Raw genomic sequence first — 14,661 nt, forward strand, 5'->3', positions numbered from 1 at the left:
GAGAAAAGCACAGACATCAACAACTTACCCAGCAAAATACCCGCCAGTGAGTCCCTCCAGGCTCCCCCGCCGTCGCTGGGTCACGCCGTCCGCCCACCGGAAGTTGACGGACCCGCACTTCCGGGAACACGGCTTACAGAGACAGGAAGCATCCCAGATGCGTTCCAGCCAGTACTTCCTGCGTTCCACCTGTCCTGCTGGTCTGATCCTCCTACTTGGTTGGACAGCAGCCCCTGCTGGCTGGCGGACAGAGTTACCTATGGGGACAAAATACATACATATAAAAAACAAAACTGAGCCCGGGGAAAAGTTATGGCACCACCATGCAGGCTCACTGCATGCACTGGTGCATCCACCAATCCCGCTTATGGCTATCACAAAAAAATATATATATATAACATACACAAAACATAATGCAACATACAACAGAGTAATACTAAGTGCAAGATTTATATATAAATAGGTCCAGGATCTAGCCTGAACCATAAACCATAAACATCATAGGAATTACGAATTAATAGGCACAGTCGAATCAGGACCCATGTGGACCTGGCATCTCACGTTATATCATAAAACAAACAAGAGGACCCTAGTGCTCCCACAAAGGGAATGGTTGTATAGGTCAGAAAGCAACAACCCCCCTCCTTCTATCTATATCAAATCAGGCTATTCCAATTAATTCCCAGTTGTTCCCAGGCAGACTATCCATTGTGATTCTTTCAACATAAGGGACTTTGCCCGATCGCCACCCCTCATTGATTGTGGCACATGATCGATCATGAAATATCTTAATGACTCCAGGGAGTGGCCGGCCTCCCTGAAGTGCCTGGCAACAGGTTGATCGATATCACAACCCTTCAAGGCCAACCCAATGGATGACCTGTGACCTGCCATCTGTTGTTTGAACTTGCAGGTTGTTTGGCCCACATAACTAAGGCCACATGGGCACTTATTATTATTATTATTATAAATTTATTTATAAGGCGCCACAAGTGTTTCGCAGCGCCGTACAAAGGAACAATACAGGGAGACAAAACTTGGCATAACATTGAATAAATAACAAAAATACAGTACAAATAAAGAGCACCACAGTTCAATACACATTACAGCTTAAATGTAAGTAGTGAGGACCCAATCAACATACAACTAGAGGCTTGAGGCCAATGATGGAGATGAGTATGCAGACGAAGATGGTCACTGAGTGTTGGAGTAAAGGAGAGCTGTGAGTGAAATGTGAAGAAAAGTGGGCTTTGACAACAGGAGGGAAGAGGGCCCTACTCAGAGGAGCTTACAATCTAGTAGGAAGGGGAGACAGACAAATTACAAGAGGTGCAAGCGAGGGGGTGGTGGTTAGATAGCAGGATGTAAACAGGCAAGGGGTCGGAGAACCAGCTGGTTTATGCAGTGGAAGGGTACGCTTTGATGAATAGGTGGGTTTTCAGTGCCCGTTTGAAGCTTTGCAAGGTCGGGGAGAGTCTAATGGAGCGAGGGAGTGCGTTCCACTGAAGGGGTGCAGCACGGGCAAAGTCCTGTACTCTAGCATGGGAAGCAGTGATCAGGGTGGAGGAGAGATGACAGTCGTCAGCTGACCGTAGAGGGCGGGAGGGTGTATGAAAGGAGATGAGGTTAGAGATATATGGAGCAATGGAATTAGAGATGGCCCTGTATGTGAGTGTGAGGTGTTTGAAGAGGATTCTGTAGGGGAATGGAAGCCAGTGCAGATTTTGTTGAAGGGGAGTAGCAGAATTAGAGCGGCGGGAGAGGAAGATAAGCCTGGCTGCAGCATTGAGGACAGATTGGAGAGGAGCTAGTTGGGATTGTGCGAGGCCGGTGAGAAGAGCATTACAGTAGTCAAGCTGTGAGATGACCAATGAGTGGATGATCAGCTTAGTTGCACTCTGTGAGAGAAAGGGCCTGATGCGAGCAATGTTGCGTAACTGGAACCGGCAAGAATGGGCCAGGGATTGGATGTGGGGTGCAAAGGAGAGGGAGGAGTCAAGAGTGACACCCAGGCAGCGGAGTTGGGGAACAGGGGAGATGATGGTGTTGTTAACAGTGATAGAGATATTAGTAGGGGGCATAATCAATAGATTTCAATAGATATTAGTAGATATTAATAGATAATATAATCAATAGATATTAGTAGGGGGCATAGGCACTTAATCATGTAGACCACATGTGTAGTGTCACAGGTGAGAACAAACCTGATGTTGTAATTTTTTCACAGTGGGGATGTATAAATGTCTTGCATGGGATTAGAAATTTGCATGTAATGCAATTGTGGCTCTGTAGCATCCTGCAGGTTTGACATACACATTCGGCTGTAGACTTTTTCCCAATCCTATAATATCAGATTTGACTAGGCAATCTTTTAAATTCCTTCCTCGGGTAAAGGCCAGGATGGGTCGTTTCTCCCTTAAGATGGGTAGGTCTGTCTGTACTCACGATCGGCCAAATGGCCTTAGTCGCCCTCTGTAAAATGGGGTGTACCGTAGAGAAATCGCTCACTAATGGAATAACATTGGAATTATCTTTTCTAGAGGATTTCAACAAATCTGATCTATTCATCTGCAGCACGTAATTGTACCCCCTGGTCTGGAATTTCTCGAGCACTTTGTCCAGGCTCACTGATACCTCCTCCCTGTCACTGGTGATTCTAGCCGTTCGAATCATCTGCGACAGGGGTAGGACTTTTTTCAGGGCCGGTGGGTGATAGCTCGTCGATCGCAGCAGTGTATTGCGATTGGTGGGTTTATTAAACCTTTGTACTGATCTTGCCATTTTTGAGCTGGACCTGGACATCCAGAAAGTGTATACATTCCAGATGGTGGGTATATGTAAATTTAATAAACGGGCTGCTGTTATTAACATGAGCCATGAGTTGGATAAAACACTCCTCTCCGCCCGTCCACAACAGGAACACATCGTCAATGTACCTGGTGTACATCAACATGTGCCCCCTAGTGGACGGGTCAGAGAGGAATAAATCAAATTCAATGGCAAACATATAAACATTTGCATAGGAGGGTGCCACGGAAGACCCCATGGCACACCCCCTATGCTGAGCGTAGACATCCCCATCAAATAAAAAATAGTTACGCCTCAGAGTAAGCTCTAATAGACTGAGGAATAACTCATGATCAAATGTGTCATTATCCAAATTGTCGGACAGGAAATCCTTCATGGCTCTGCGTCCCCCTTCATGGGGATTTGAAGTGTAAAGACTACACACATCCATGCTTCAGAGCAAAGTTCCTGGAGGAATGTTATCAAACTCCTGTAGTTTGTTTAAGAATGATGTTGTATCCTTTAGGAAAGTCGGTTGCAGAGGGAGAAGAGGTTGCAAAATGCTGTCCAACAACTGTGACTTAGACTGTAATAGGGAATCTCTGGCGGAGACAATTGGTCTCCCTGGTGGTCTAGCAGGGTCTTTATGCAGCTTGGGCAGCGTATACAAAACTGGGACTTTGGGGTGTTGCACTCGGATCGCTTTCAAAACTTTGGAGGGAATTTTACCCTCACGATGAGCTTTATCGAGCACCTCAAATAACTCTGTTTGGTAAACGGCTGTGGGATACCGAGTGAGTTTGCTGTAAACTTCCCTGTCCTGTAGTTGACGCATAATTTCTGCGCGAATGTCTTCAATATGCTGTATTACTATTGCCTCGCCTTTGTCAGCGGGGCGAATTATAATAGATTCGTCAGATTCTAGTGATTTGAGGGCCATAGACTCCCTTTTTGACATTCGGACGGATTGCATGTGGAGTGGCCAAGTGTCGGGTAACAGAGTCGTCCATCAATCTTGAGGTCTTTAATGATCCGTTAGTGGACACCGGGTCAAAGTTGGACCTCAAACTCTGACGGAGGAAGGGAGTGAAGATTATATCAGATGCTTGTATAGGGCTGTGCTGGTAATGATCTTTTAGCCGCAGCTTTGACTAACTATATATACCTATATACTATATAAAATAACACATTATTCCTTATCCTTGACATGATCTGTTATAATAATCAGCAGCTTGCTGTATTGGTATAGTTGGATACAGAGTGTCTACCTACTATATTAAGAAATTTCTTGCAAATATAGTGAAATACAGAGCATTTGTCTCTGAAGGCTGACTTTACCTTGGTAATAAAAACATAATTATTACTCAATGTACTTTCCGTCCCATGTATGTACTGTATATTTGTGTTTTATCTTTCGCTTGTTTTAGTATTAAACTAATAAAAGTTAGATTTTAGGATGTCAGTTTTTTCCTTGGTGCACCATATCGAGACAAATCTTTCTCTCTCCTTCCTTGTGCAATATACGATATTTGTCAATGGTAGCACACCCCTGATTAATACATAGTACAACGGTCTCACACTTATAAACAGGGGGCCAACTCTGTATTTACTCAGTGTCTTCATTAAAACACACAGTCTTTTGCGATTGTACCCACCTATCCTGTGTCTAAACAGAATATACTTTATTTATGCATTTTTTTTCAATAAGAATACTTTATAATTAATAAGCAAGTCTGTCTCTTACACATATAATAGGAACTTCTATTTAGAGATTTGATAGTTCATTAGTTAATTTAATTCTTTATTACAGTGGTCAGGTGTATGACCTTTGATTGTCAAACAGGGTATTTAAACCCTGATAGTGCAATGAACAAGTCACCTTTGAAAAAGCTTTTTTATTATAAAATAAAATTGTATTTCTTGTGTCTGCGGGAGCACACCCCTAAACCCTATGTAGAGTACTGTACTCTTATTGGTATAAAGAGGGGGCCGGGTTACATCAAATTCTATTATTCGTACTTTGAATCCTGTGTGACTGACCCACATCTCTGTTTGACCTTTGAAAAAGCTACAGATACAGTAGCAGCGAAACATATAAGGTGTTTTTTCTGGTTTAAACCATACAGCAGTTTCCTTCCTTCACCCCCACCATCTTGCCTGGAGACTTTCCACAATCTGCCTTTCCACCCTAAAGAACCAGTGGTGTTATTTTGGTTCACTCTTTCTGACAAATTCCTTCTTAGATGGACAAAACCATGTGCACTCCAGGGGGGCAGATGTAACATGTGTAGAGAGAATTAGATTTGGGTGAGTTATTTTGCTTCTGTGCAGGTAAAATACTGACTGCTTTATTTTTACACTGCAATATAGATCTCACTTTGAAGTAAAAACCAACCCAAATCTAACTCTCTCTGCTCAAGCAACATCGGCCCCACCTGCAGTGCACATGGTTTAGTCCATCAAAGAAGGAATTTGTCAGAAAGAGTGAACCAAAATAACCCCCCAAGTGAGGCAGAATTTTTTTTGGAGGCAAGCCACCTCCTTAAAGGCCCGGATATTATCAGTGGATGATTACTCTAATCCAAACTTCCATTTCATGCACCTTTCCCTAAATGGGTGGGTTATAATCAGGCTCTGCTGTGGACTTGGCAAGTCAAGATAAGCGTGACTATTCATTATTGTTTTTATATGCTTGTCTGGTCATTTTCCATTAATTTGTTTTAATTTTTAATCATGTTATTAAAAACAATTGTTTTGCCTTTATCACTGCACACCTGACCTCTTATTATTATATACTATTTATTATTATTATAGTGTATCCATCATTAATTATTCATTATTATTATTAGAATATTTATGTTATTTTAACGCAGTCTATCCCTTCCTGTTTTCTCTACAAAAGGTGGGACATGTAATGAAAATAATATAAAAAACAATAATAATAATACATATACAGTAGATCGGATATGCCTATTATATGCTGCACTCTGACTACAATTATGTTACTTGTCTAGAGCTATTCACGGAGTTTTACAGCGAAGATAAGAAAATGGCGTTGGATATGCTCGACTATACTTGTGAGACCTGGGGGAAGAGTAACAGTTTTGAGATTGCAGTAAAATTGGAAAATCATCAGCTCATAGCACATCCAGGGGTGCAGGTAAGACACAGAGGTGGATTTACCACAAGGCAACCTAGGTGCCTGTCTTGGGCCCAGCAGACCCCAAGGGAACCTATTTATTAGCCGAGGGCTGCTTAAGCTCAAGGTCTTTCCATGAGCATCCAATTTTTTGTGATGCTCATAATTAGTAAGGGTGCAGCTAGGTGGAGTTTAGGTGAGGTTATTTGCATGGGTGTTAACCTCACCTATACAAGAGCCATGGATGGAGTCTCATAGGGGGTATTTATAGCTGGTCAGGATTTAGGATGCTCCTCTTGACAGTTTTTTAAGCCCCTCTCACCTGACCCACACTATATTTTTTCTTTTGTTTTGTACTAATACTATAGTTGGTTATTTACAATCAAGCAAGGGGGAAGTCCCTACTTTTTTGGAAGGGTGGCAAGTGTGCCCTGCCCCTGCAGGAGGACAGTGAATGTTCCTTTGCTGGAGCGTCCATGCTTTGCCAGGATAAGGGGTGGTGGTGGGTCCTTCACAACATGGGTTATGCAGTTTTTAGGCGGTTTTCAGTCCCCTCCATTGGGGACTTGAGCTGGTGTTTGGTAACAACTTCTTTACCCTCCTCAATTACGCAGATAATTCAATTCAAAAAATGTATATGACCACTTTAATCTAAGCAGTTCCGAGTTTGTGTAATTTTTTATAGTTGTTAAGCTAGCTTAAGGAATAGATAAACATGTCATCGTAATAAGATATTAAATGCCATAAAGATACAGGGGGAAATTTACTAAGAATACGAATATTAGACACCCAGACTCGCTGCTCATTCTGCTTGGTGACTTCAACTGTGCCAACCTGAGCCAGGAGCTCCCAAAATACACCCAGCAGGTCACATGCCACACAAGAGAGGGGCGAACGCTAGACCACTGCTACACCACCATAAAGTCTGCATACCGATCCATACCCCATGCAGCACTGGGTCTCTCCGACCACTGCATAGTCCACCTTCTTCCGACATATATCCAGAAGCTAAAGTCTGCTAAGCCTGCTATCAAGTCTGTCAAAAACTGGTCAATCGAGGCAAAAACAAAGCTTCAGGCCTGCTTCGACTGCACTGACTGGATGGTGTTCGAAGCCTCTGCCTCTGACATAGATGAACTAGCGGATGCAGTCACATCCTACATCAGCTTCTGCGAGGACTTTTGTACCAACCAAGCAAATCCGATCCTTTAACAACAACAAGCCATGGTTCGGTAGCAAGCTCAGGAAACTCCGCCGAGCCAAGGAGGAGGCATACAGCAGCGGGGACAGGACACAGTACAAAGAAGCCAGGAACTCCTTGACTCGGGGTATCAAACTCGCAAAAAGGGAATATACAAACAAGCTGACACACAACCTCACAGCAAAGGACCCTGCGGCAGTATGGAAGGGCATGCAAAACATCACAAATTACAAGAAAGCCCAAACACAGTCTGAAACCAGCCATGAACTTGCAGAAGACCTGAACAAGTTCTACTGCAGATTTGAGCAGGCCGTACCTCCCCCACTCCATCCCAAAGACCACCACACCCAGGCCCTCCACGTGGACCAAGGCGAGGTAGAAGCAGTACTCAAAAGAATAAAACCTAAGAAGGCTGCAGGACCGGATGGTGTGTCGCCATCCAGCCTTAGGACCTGTGCAGCTCAGCTCGCCCCCATCTTCACAACGATATTCAACTCCTCCCTGGACTTGTGCAAGGTTCCTGCCTGCTTCAAACGCTCTATCATCATCCCGGTCCCTAAGAAAACACCCACGAAGGACCTAAATGACTTCAGGCCAATTGCACTAACCTCAGTGGCCATGAAAGCATTTTAAAGACTAGTACTGAAGCACCTGAAGGAAGTGACAAACTCTCACCTTGACCCCATGCAGTTTGCCTACCGGGCGAACAGAAGTGTAGAGGATGTGGTCAACCTCGGGCTGCACCATATTTTACAACACCTCGACCACCAAGGCACTTATGCAAGAGTCCTATTCGTGGACTTCAGCTCAGCATTTAATACTATCGTTCCCGGCATCCTGCAGCCAAAACTCCTCTCCTTAGGAGTCCCAGGATCAACATGCTCATGGATAGTGGACTTTCTAACAGCAAGGGAACAGGTGGTCAAAGCCGGCGCCTTCTCGTCCAGCACACGAACAATCAGTACTGGAGCCCCCCAAGGATGCGTCCTCTCCCCTCTGCTCTTCTCTCTCTACACGAATGACTGCACCTCAGCTGAGCAGTCAGTGAAAATCATCAAATTCGCAGATGACACCACTATTATCGGCCTAATCAAGGATGGTGACGAGACCGCGTACAGGCATGCAGTGGAGAAGCTGACACAGTGGTGCAGCAGCAACAACCTCGATCTCAACCCCACCAAAACAGTTGAGATGGTGGTCGACTACAGGAAAAAAACCAAATGCACTAGCCCCGCTAACAATAGCCAACGCAGTGGTGACGCGGGTTGATTCCTTCAAATTCCTAGGGACATCCATGTCCAGTGACCTAAAATGGGGATTAAACATAACCACAAACATCAAAAAGGCCCAACAGCGCCTGTTCTTCCTGAGGCAACTCAGGAAATTCAACATCCCACAGGAGCTGCTGTGCGTATTCTACACTGCCATCGTGGAGTCTGTCTTATGTTCCTCGATCACAATCTGGTACGGTGGCGCAAGCGAGAACGACAAACAAAAACTGCAGAGGGTAGTGAAGACTGCGGAAAGGATCATAGGGACCGACCTCCCCCCGATAAGGGATCTGTTCTCATCCAGGGTAAGGAAAGGTGCGGAGAAGATCGCAAACGACAAGCTGCATCCTGGTCACAACCTGTTCGACATCCTACCATCCAGAAGATGGTTCAGGTCCATCCCTGTCAAAACGTCCAGATCAGCAAGAAGCTTCTTTCCGTTAGCCGTCCATCACCTGAACAATCCAATCAAAGCGAATGCAATCCCAATATCAACAGCCAAACAACGTGTCCCTACTTGGCGACCTGACCACCATAGTCGTAGCTAGAAATTAAATGCTTGTAATGTCTTTATGTAATATATGTAATGTCTCCCTCCCCCCCTTTTCATCCCTGCTTGATGCTGCACTGTAATCCACAAAAAATTCCTAGTGTGCGCAAGCATACATGGCCAATAAAGTTGATTCTATTCTATTCTATATGATTTAATACGAATGAATACGATTGCATACGGCTGTTTTAGCCGTATGCAAATTCGTATACCAGAGGGGAATTTACAGCGCAGTAAAATATGACTGCTTTGTAAACCCCAATGTCGTATTCATTCGTATTATACGAATATGTATATAATACGAATTTGTATAGGCAGTCTGCACAGATCAGTCCGATCCATGCAGGCTACAGAGTATAGAAAAAATAGAAAAATAAATTAATAAAATGGCCTGGGGTCCCCCCCAAGGTTGTAACCAGGCTGAAAGAGCCGGGGCTGGTTCTAAAAATTCTAGAAACCATCGAAATAGGTATTCCCTGTATTTTTTAAAACCTGCCCTTACCTTACGTATATGCTTTTGCCTCTCGGTAAAGGGGTATGAAAAAAACCCCGAAACGAGCCGTTGGGGCTATGCAATAAATTTGGATCTTCATCCGTTTTGACATATGCTGCATTGACGTGTTATTCCATATATATATATATATATATATATATATATATATATATATATATATATATATATATATAGTCTGGGGTGTATCCACACCTGCTGCGGCGTGGAAAGTCAGGCACTCGCCTAATAATAAAGTCCAATGGTCAGATAAAAAGTCCAAAGTTAATGCAGTTTATTTTCAACTATTACATATAGTCATGGTTTTTCAATACTGTGCCCCGACGTTTCGGTCCAAATGGACCTTTTTCAAGGAGCCTATAACATTTATAATGAAGTATTTCAGTAAACAGTATAAAACAGCACTAATTAACAAAAAATCAAATGGAAACATATGGTCAAAGAATCGTCTTACTTTGTAGTAAAAGAGACTTGCTATCAGCGGAGATTTAGGGTAGAAAAACGCCTATTGTGCCCGGAGCTGCTGCTGACTAGCACTGCCCGGGCCCGGCTATTTATCCCCCCTTAATTGGAATCAATCAGAGCGTGGGAGTCGCATCCACGCTCTGACAGCGCAGCTTCCGTCAGTACCGGAAGTTCGGCGCCGTCTATTTGACACGCAAGTGGAACGCAGGGCTCTAGCCTTGCGTGCGCATCTATACTGGAGACACGGGGCTGCGTGTAGCAGATTCCGTGCATTCTACATACACATCCTAAGTGCTCAAGCGGTAGTTTCGCTATTGGAAGGAGGGGAAGCCGGGGTTTCTGTATTAGCGGCCAGTAGCATCTAATCATCTCTGCAAAGGGTCTAATAAATGCAATCTAAATGCGCACGCAAATACTGCGATGCGTTTGATGCATTACCAATGTTTGATATATTAATGTACAAAATAGTAACTTGTTGGCTGACCGTTAATTAGTTATGGATCTGAAAGTGGGTAGAGAAATGAAGCTGAAGAATTATTCAAAAGATGCGTGTGCATGCTAATTATTAAGCCAATTCCTAAAGGAATTCATAGAAAATAAGGTATTAATTGGGAAAAATAATAAGAACTCTTTTTCATTTTGACTCATTCATATACTGCCATCAAGATGTCTTGCGACTATCTATAATTGTTTGATGATTCTGTACAATTCCATGTATATTGTCTAGTATATTGCTTAGTCTAGAAATGAAACATATGGAAGGAGTCCATATTCTTTCTCATATATGAAATTTTTCTAAAAAATTTTTTTTATATATACATATACACAAATCGGCCCCATTTTTTCTAATATGCACTATACCTAGCACCTGTAATTAATGTGGTGACTCTCATCCTATAGATCAAAATACCTCTGAAGCAAATTTAACGCTGAAAAGATCACTTCTCATTTACTAAAACTCAGGCATCCCTATTCATCTTTATTACCATTTAGTATTACTTCATCTAATTTCTCTTTGCACGGATCATACCAGGGATACTTTGCACTCCCCTTTACTATAAGAACAATAAATACAATAAAAATAGTATAAAATAATCAAAAAAACCCCAAAAAAATTTTTTATTGCAGATAAAAGTCGACACAAATGTCGACCTAATAGAAAAAAATTTTTCCCAATTAATACCTTATTTTCTATGAATTCCTTTAGGAATTGGCTTAATAATTAGCATGCACACGCATCTTTTGAATAATTCTTCAGCTTCATTTCTCTACCCACTTTCAGATCCATAACTAATTAACGGTCAGCCAACAAGTTACTATTTTGTACATTAATATATCAAACATTGGTAATGCATCAAACGCATCGCAGTATTTGCGTGCGCATTTAGATTGCATTTATTAGACCCTTTGCAGAGATGATTAGATGCTACTGGCCGCTAATACAGAAACCCCGGCTTCCCCTCCTTCCAATAGCGAAACTACCGCTTGAGCACTTAGGATGTGTATGTAGAATGCACGGAATCTGCTACACGCAGCCCCGTGTCTCCAGTATAGATGCGCACGCAAGGCTAGAGCCCTGCGTTCCACTTGCGTGTCAAATAGACGGCGCCGAACTTCCGGTACTGACGGAAGCTGCGCTGTCAGAGCGTGGATGCGACTCCCACGCTCTGATTGATTCCAATTAAGGGGGGATAAATAGCCGGGCCCGGGCAGTGCTAGTCAGCAGCAGCTCCGGGCACAATAGGCGTTTTTCTACCCTAAATCTCCGCTGATAGCAAGTCTCTTTTACTACAAAGTAAGACGATTCTTTGACCATATGTTTCCATTTGATTTTTTGTTAATTAGTGCTGTTTTATACTGTTTACTGAAATACTTCATTATAAATGTTATAGGCTCCTTGAAAAAGGTCCATTTGGACCGAAACGTCGGGGCACAGTATTGAAAAACCATGACTATATGTAATAGTTGAAAATAAACTGCATTAACTTTGGACTTTTTATCTGACCATTGGACTTTATTATTAGGCGAGTGCCTGACTTTCCACGCCGCAGCAGGTGTGGATACACCCCAGACTATTATTGGGATATCCGCTCACCCCGTTTATCCTCTGTCTGGCACCCCGCAGTTACAAATATTTACGTGCGAGTGCGGTCTATACACGTACCTATATATATATATATATATATATATATATAATATATAGAGAGAGAGAGGAATGGAAGAGGCGGCACTCAAATGGGATTTTTCAAAAGTGTATTGTGGCAAAAGAAAGGACCAACGTATACTGTGTATGGCCTGGCACTCTCCCAACTGGAACACCGTGCACTGGTGCCTTCCAGAATCAATTGGTATCCTTGTAGTACAAACAAGCAGCGGCACTCTGAGGTCTTATAAAAAAATCTGTGTTTATTGCATGAACAAGTAATGCTGTGTATTCACCTTTGAAAATGGGGCGCAAGAGCTCCAAAACGTCGGGAGCACAGCATTACTTGTTAATACAATAAACACAGATTTTTTTATAAGACCTCAGAGTGCCGCGCTGCTTGTTCGTACTACAAGGATATATATATATATATATATATATATACACGGAATACAATTGTCAGCGCCCAAATTCAAAGCTTTTTTCAAATAGCCCCACAGTCCAGCTGGGGAAACCTTTTGTATAGCAACAAAAAGGATTAAGCACCAGAGTCCAGTATTTTGACCCACAATCAATCTTTTCCAATTCTCAGGAGGAGAATCCTCTGGAACCCACAGAGGTAACAATCTAGTGGAACATGGAAGGAAAAGAGAGCTTCATAGTGCATTAAAAGGAGTTTATTGAGGAATGCATAAAAAAATCTTTTTTTATGCATTCCTCAATAAACTCCTTTTAATGCATTCCACTATATATATATATATATATATATATATATATATATGTATGTATATATGAAAAGAGGGGGTTGTGACCTTCCCTGCGCTGTATAGATAGCTGCACTTATAAGTACCTTGCTGTTAATAGAGGTACAAAATAGAAATGAAAAAGAAGGGGTATAGAAGTGCGCTGATAGATGTTTTCACCAGTAAATACACATCAGTATAAAAATGTATAAACTTTATTCCATATAACAATAAAAAAACAATAGCTTTTCATACAAGGTATTCACATCAAATGGTCCAGTGTTTGATACCGCTTAAAGCCAATGGTTTCCTGAAATCAGCCTACGCGTTTCGTTTTGTCCCGTACGGGACTTCTTCAGGGGTAATGGGGTATCTAAATGGTGAAACAATGCCGTACGAAAACTCTTAATGGTCAATCAGATAAATATTTTTATACAGCTCATTGTGCTATGAGTTAGAAAAGATAATTTTGGAGGAAGCTTAGAAAAGGATAGTGAGGAATGGGGGAGGGGGGTAGAGGAGGATGATTGAGAAAACCCCTTCTCCCATCCACCAGTGTCTGATATCCAGAAGAGTACATACCAGTATATCACTAGTTTTTTGAACGGTAAGGAACCCAAGATGGGTAAAACCAAAGGGTTAAAATTACCAGTATCCAATTGTACAGTCATAGCATCTACAGGAATTAATGGATATACAAATTATAGAGCTGCTACATACAAAGCTGGAGGATGATCATTTTGAAAATTCACATGGAATGGTAGTGTATCACAATATTCAGACGTAAATGACCATAAAAAATGACTCAATATACATACCGTATTCACAGAATGTGTATAAACCACTTCCAAACTGATGAAACATTTTCAGAGGGGAAATATGGGCTGAATGTTCGTTTATCTTTTAACGAGGGGTATGAAACCTCCAATATAGGAAAGGAACCTTATAACCAGGATACTACATTTACACTCTCGGCTTTATGAGGTTCATTAGTCTTTTAACAAAGAATTTCAAATGGGGAATATGTATTTCTAATAAATAGATTTACAATATAGTTACACATTAGGATATGCAGAAATGGACAGTTCATTACTACTACGCAGTATATTACTACTTCGTATATATGGAGGATACCTCTCCAAACAGTATGCTGTACATCTGCCTCCTAGTGGTTTCTAAACATTTTGCAGATAAAGGTTCACAGCTAAAGCTTAACATGTCATGGTGTATCTATATAAGACCAACATAGTGCAACCTACCAGAAATGTTTGTATGAAGATAATCATCAGTCAGAGAGCAGCAGTGTTCCCTCGCTGTGCTACTGGGGTTTAAATGCCTCTACTAGGCGTGACCTCACTTCCTGTATCTGGGAAGGAGACTGATTGGGAGGTAAAGAAAGTATGTTTTAATCACCTTCTCTTTGGTTATTCAGGTGTGTTAAAGTAGCCTAATGTCAAATACAGGGTTAGCAATATAAACTGTATGAAATTTAACCTTCAATTTTAGTGAGCGCATTTATCGGGCACTCACTTCTGGGAACGCTGTGCGTTCCAATATGCGTGCCAGGGTCACTTTCGGTATGGTAAATATCAGTAACTGTGTGTCCTGTTCCCAAGTGCGTCGTGCTTCCGGATAAGTGTGTGTTCTGCCATCCTATTCCGGATCTATGTTGTGTCCCACCGCCAACTGTCTGGAAGGAAGTGCATATTACAATAGCGATATAATGGAATTTCTCACCTCGGATGAATAATCGCTACAGTAGATCCTGAGTGAACTTATAGTGTAAATCATAATCATACTGTGAGTGCCGATCTAATATACTAACTTGAGGGAAACATATGCGTTCCAATA

General features: G+C 42.1%; 1 protein-coding gene across 1 annotated transcript in view; it reads left to right on the forward strand.

Annotated features, from left to right (window-relative positions):
- LOC146021315 (transient receptor potential cation channel subfamily M member 8-like) overlaps nucleotides 1-14,661 on the forward strand; it is a gene marked incomplete at its 5' end in the record, with an annotated part of 560,542 nt that overhangs the window by 272,447 nt on the left and 273,434 nt on the right. The window contains one exon of the mRNA XM_083155109.1: nucleotides 5,802-5,947. Within this exon, the coding sequence (XP_083011235.1) occupies nucleotides 5,802-5,947 (146 nt within the window). The remainder of the gene's footprint in view (nucleotides 1-5,801; nucleotides 5,948-14,661) is intronic.

Source organism: Crinia signifera, chromosome 7, assembly GCF_055691185.1.
Source record: "Crinia signifera chromosome 7, ASM5569118v1, whole genome shotgun sequence".
NCBI lineage: Eukaryota > Metazoa > Chordata > Amphibia > Anura > Myobatrachidae > Crinia > Crinia signifera.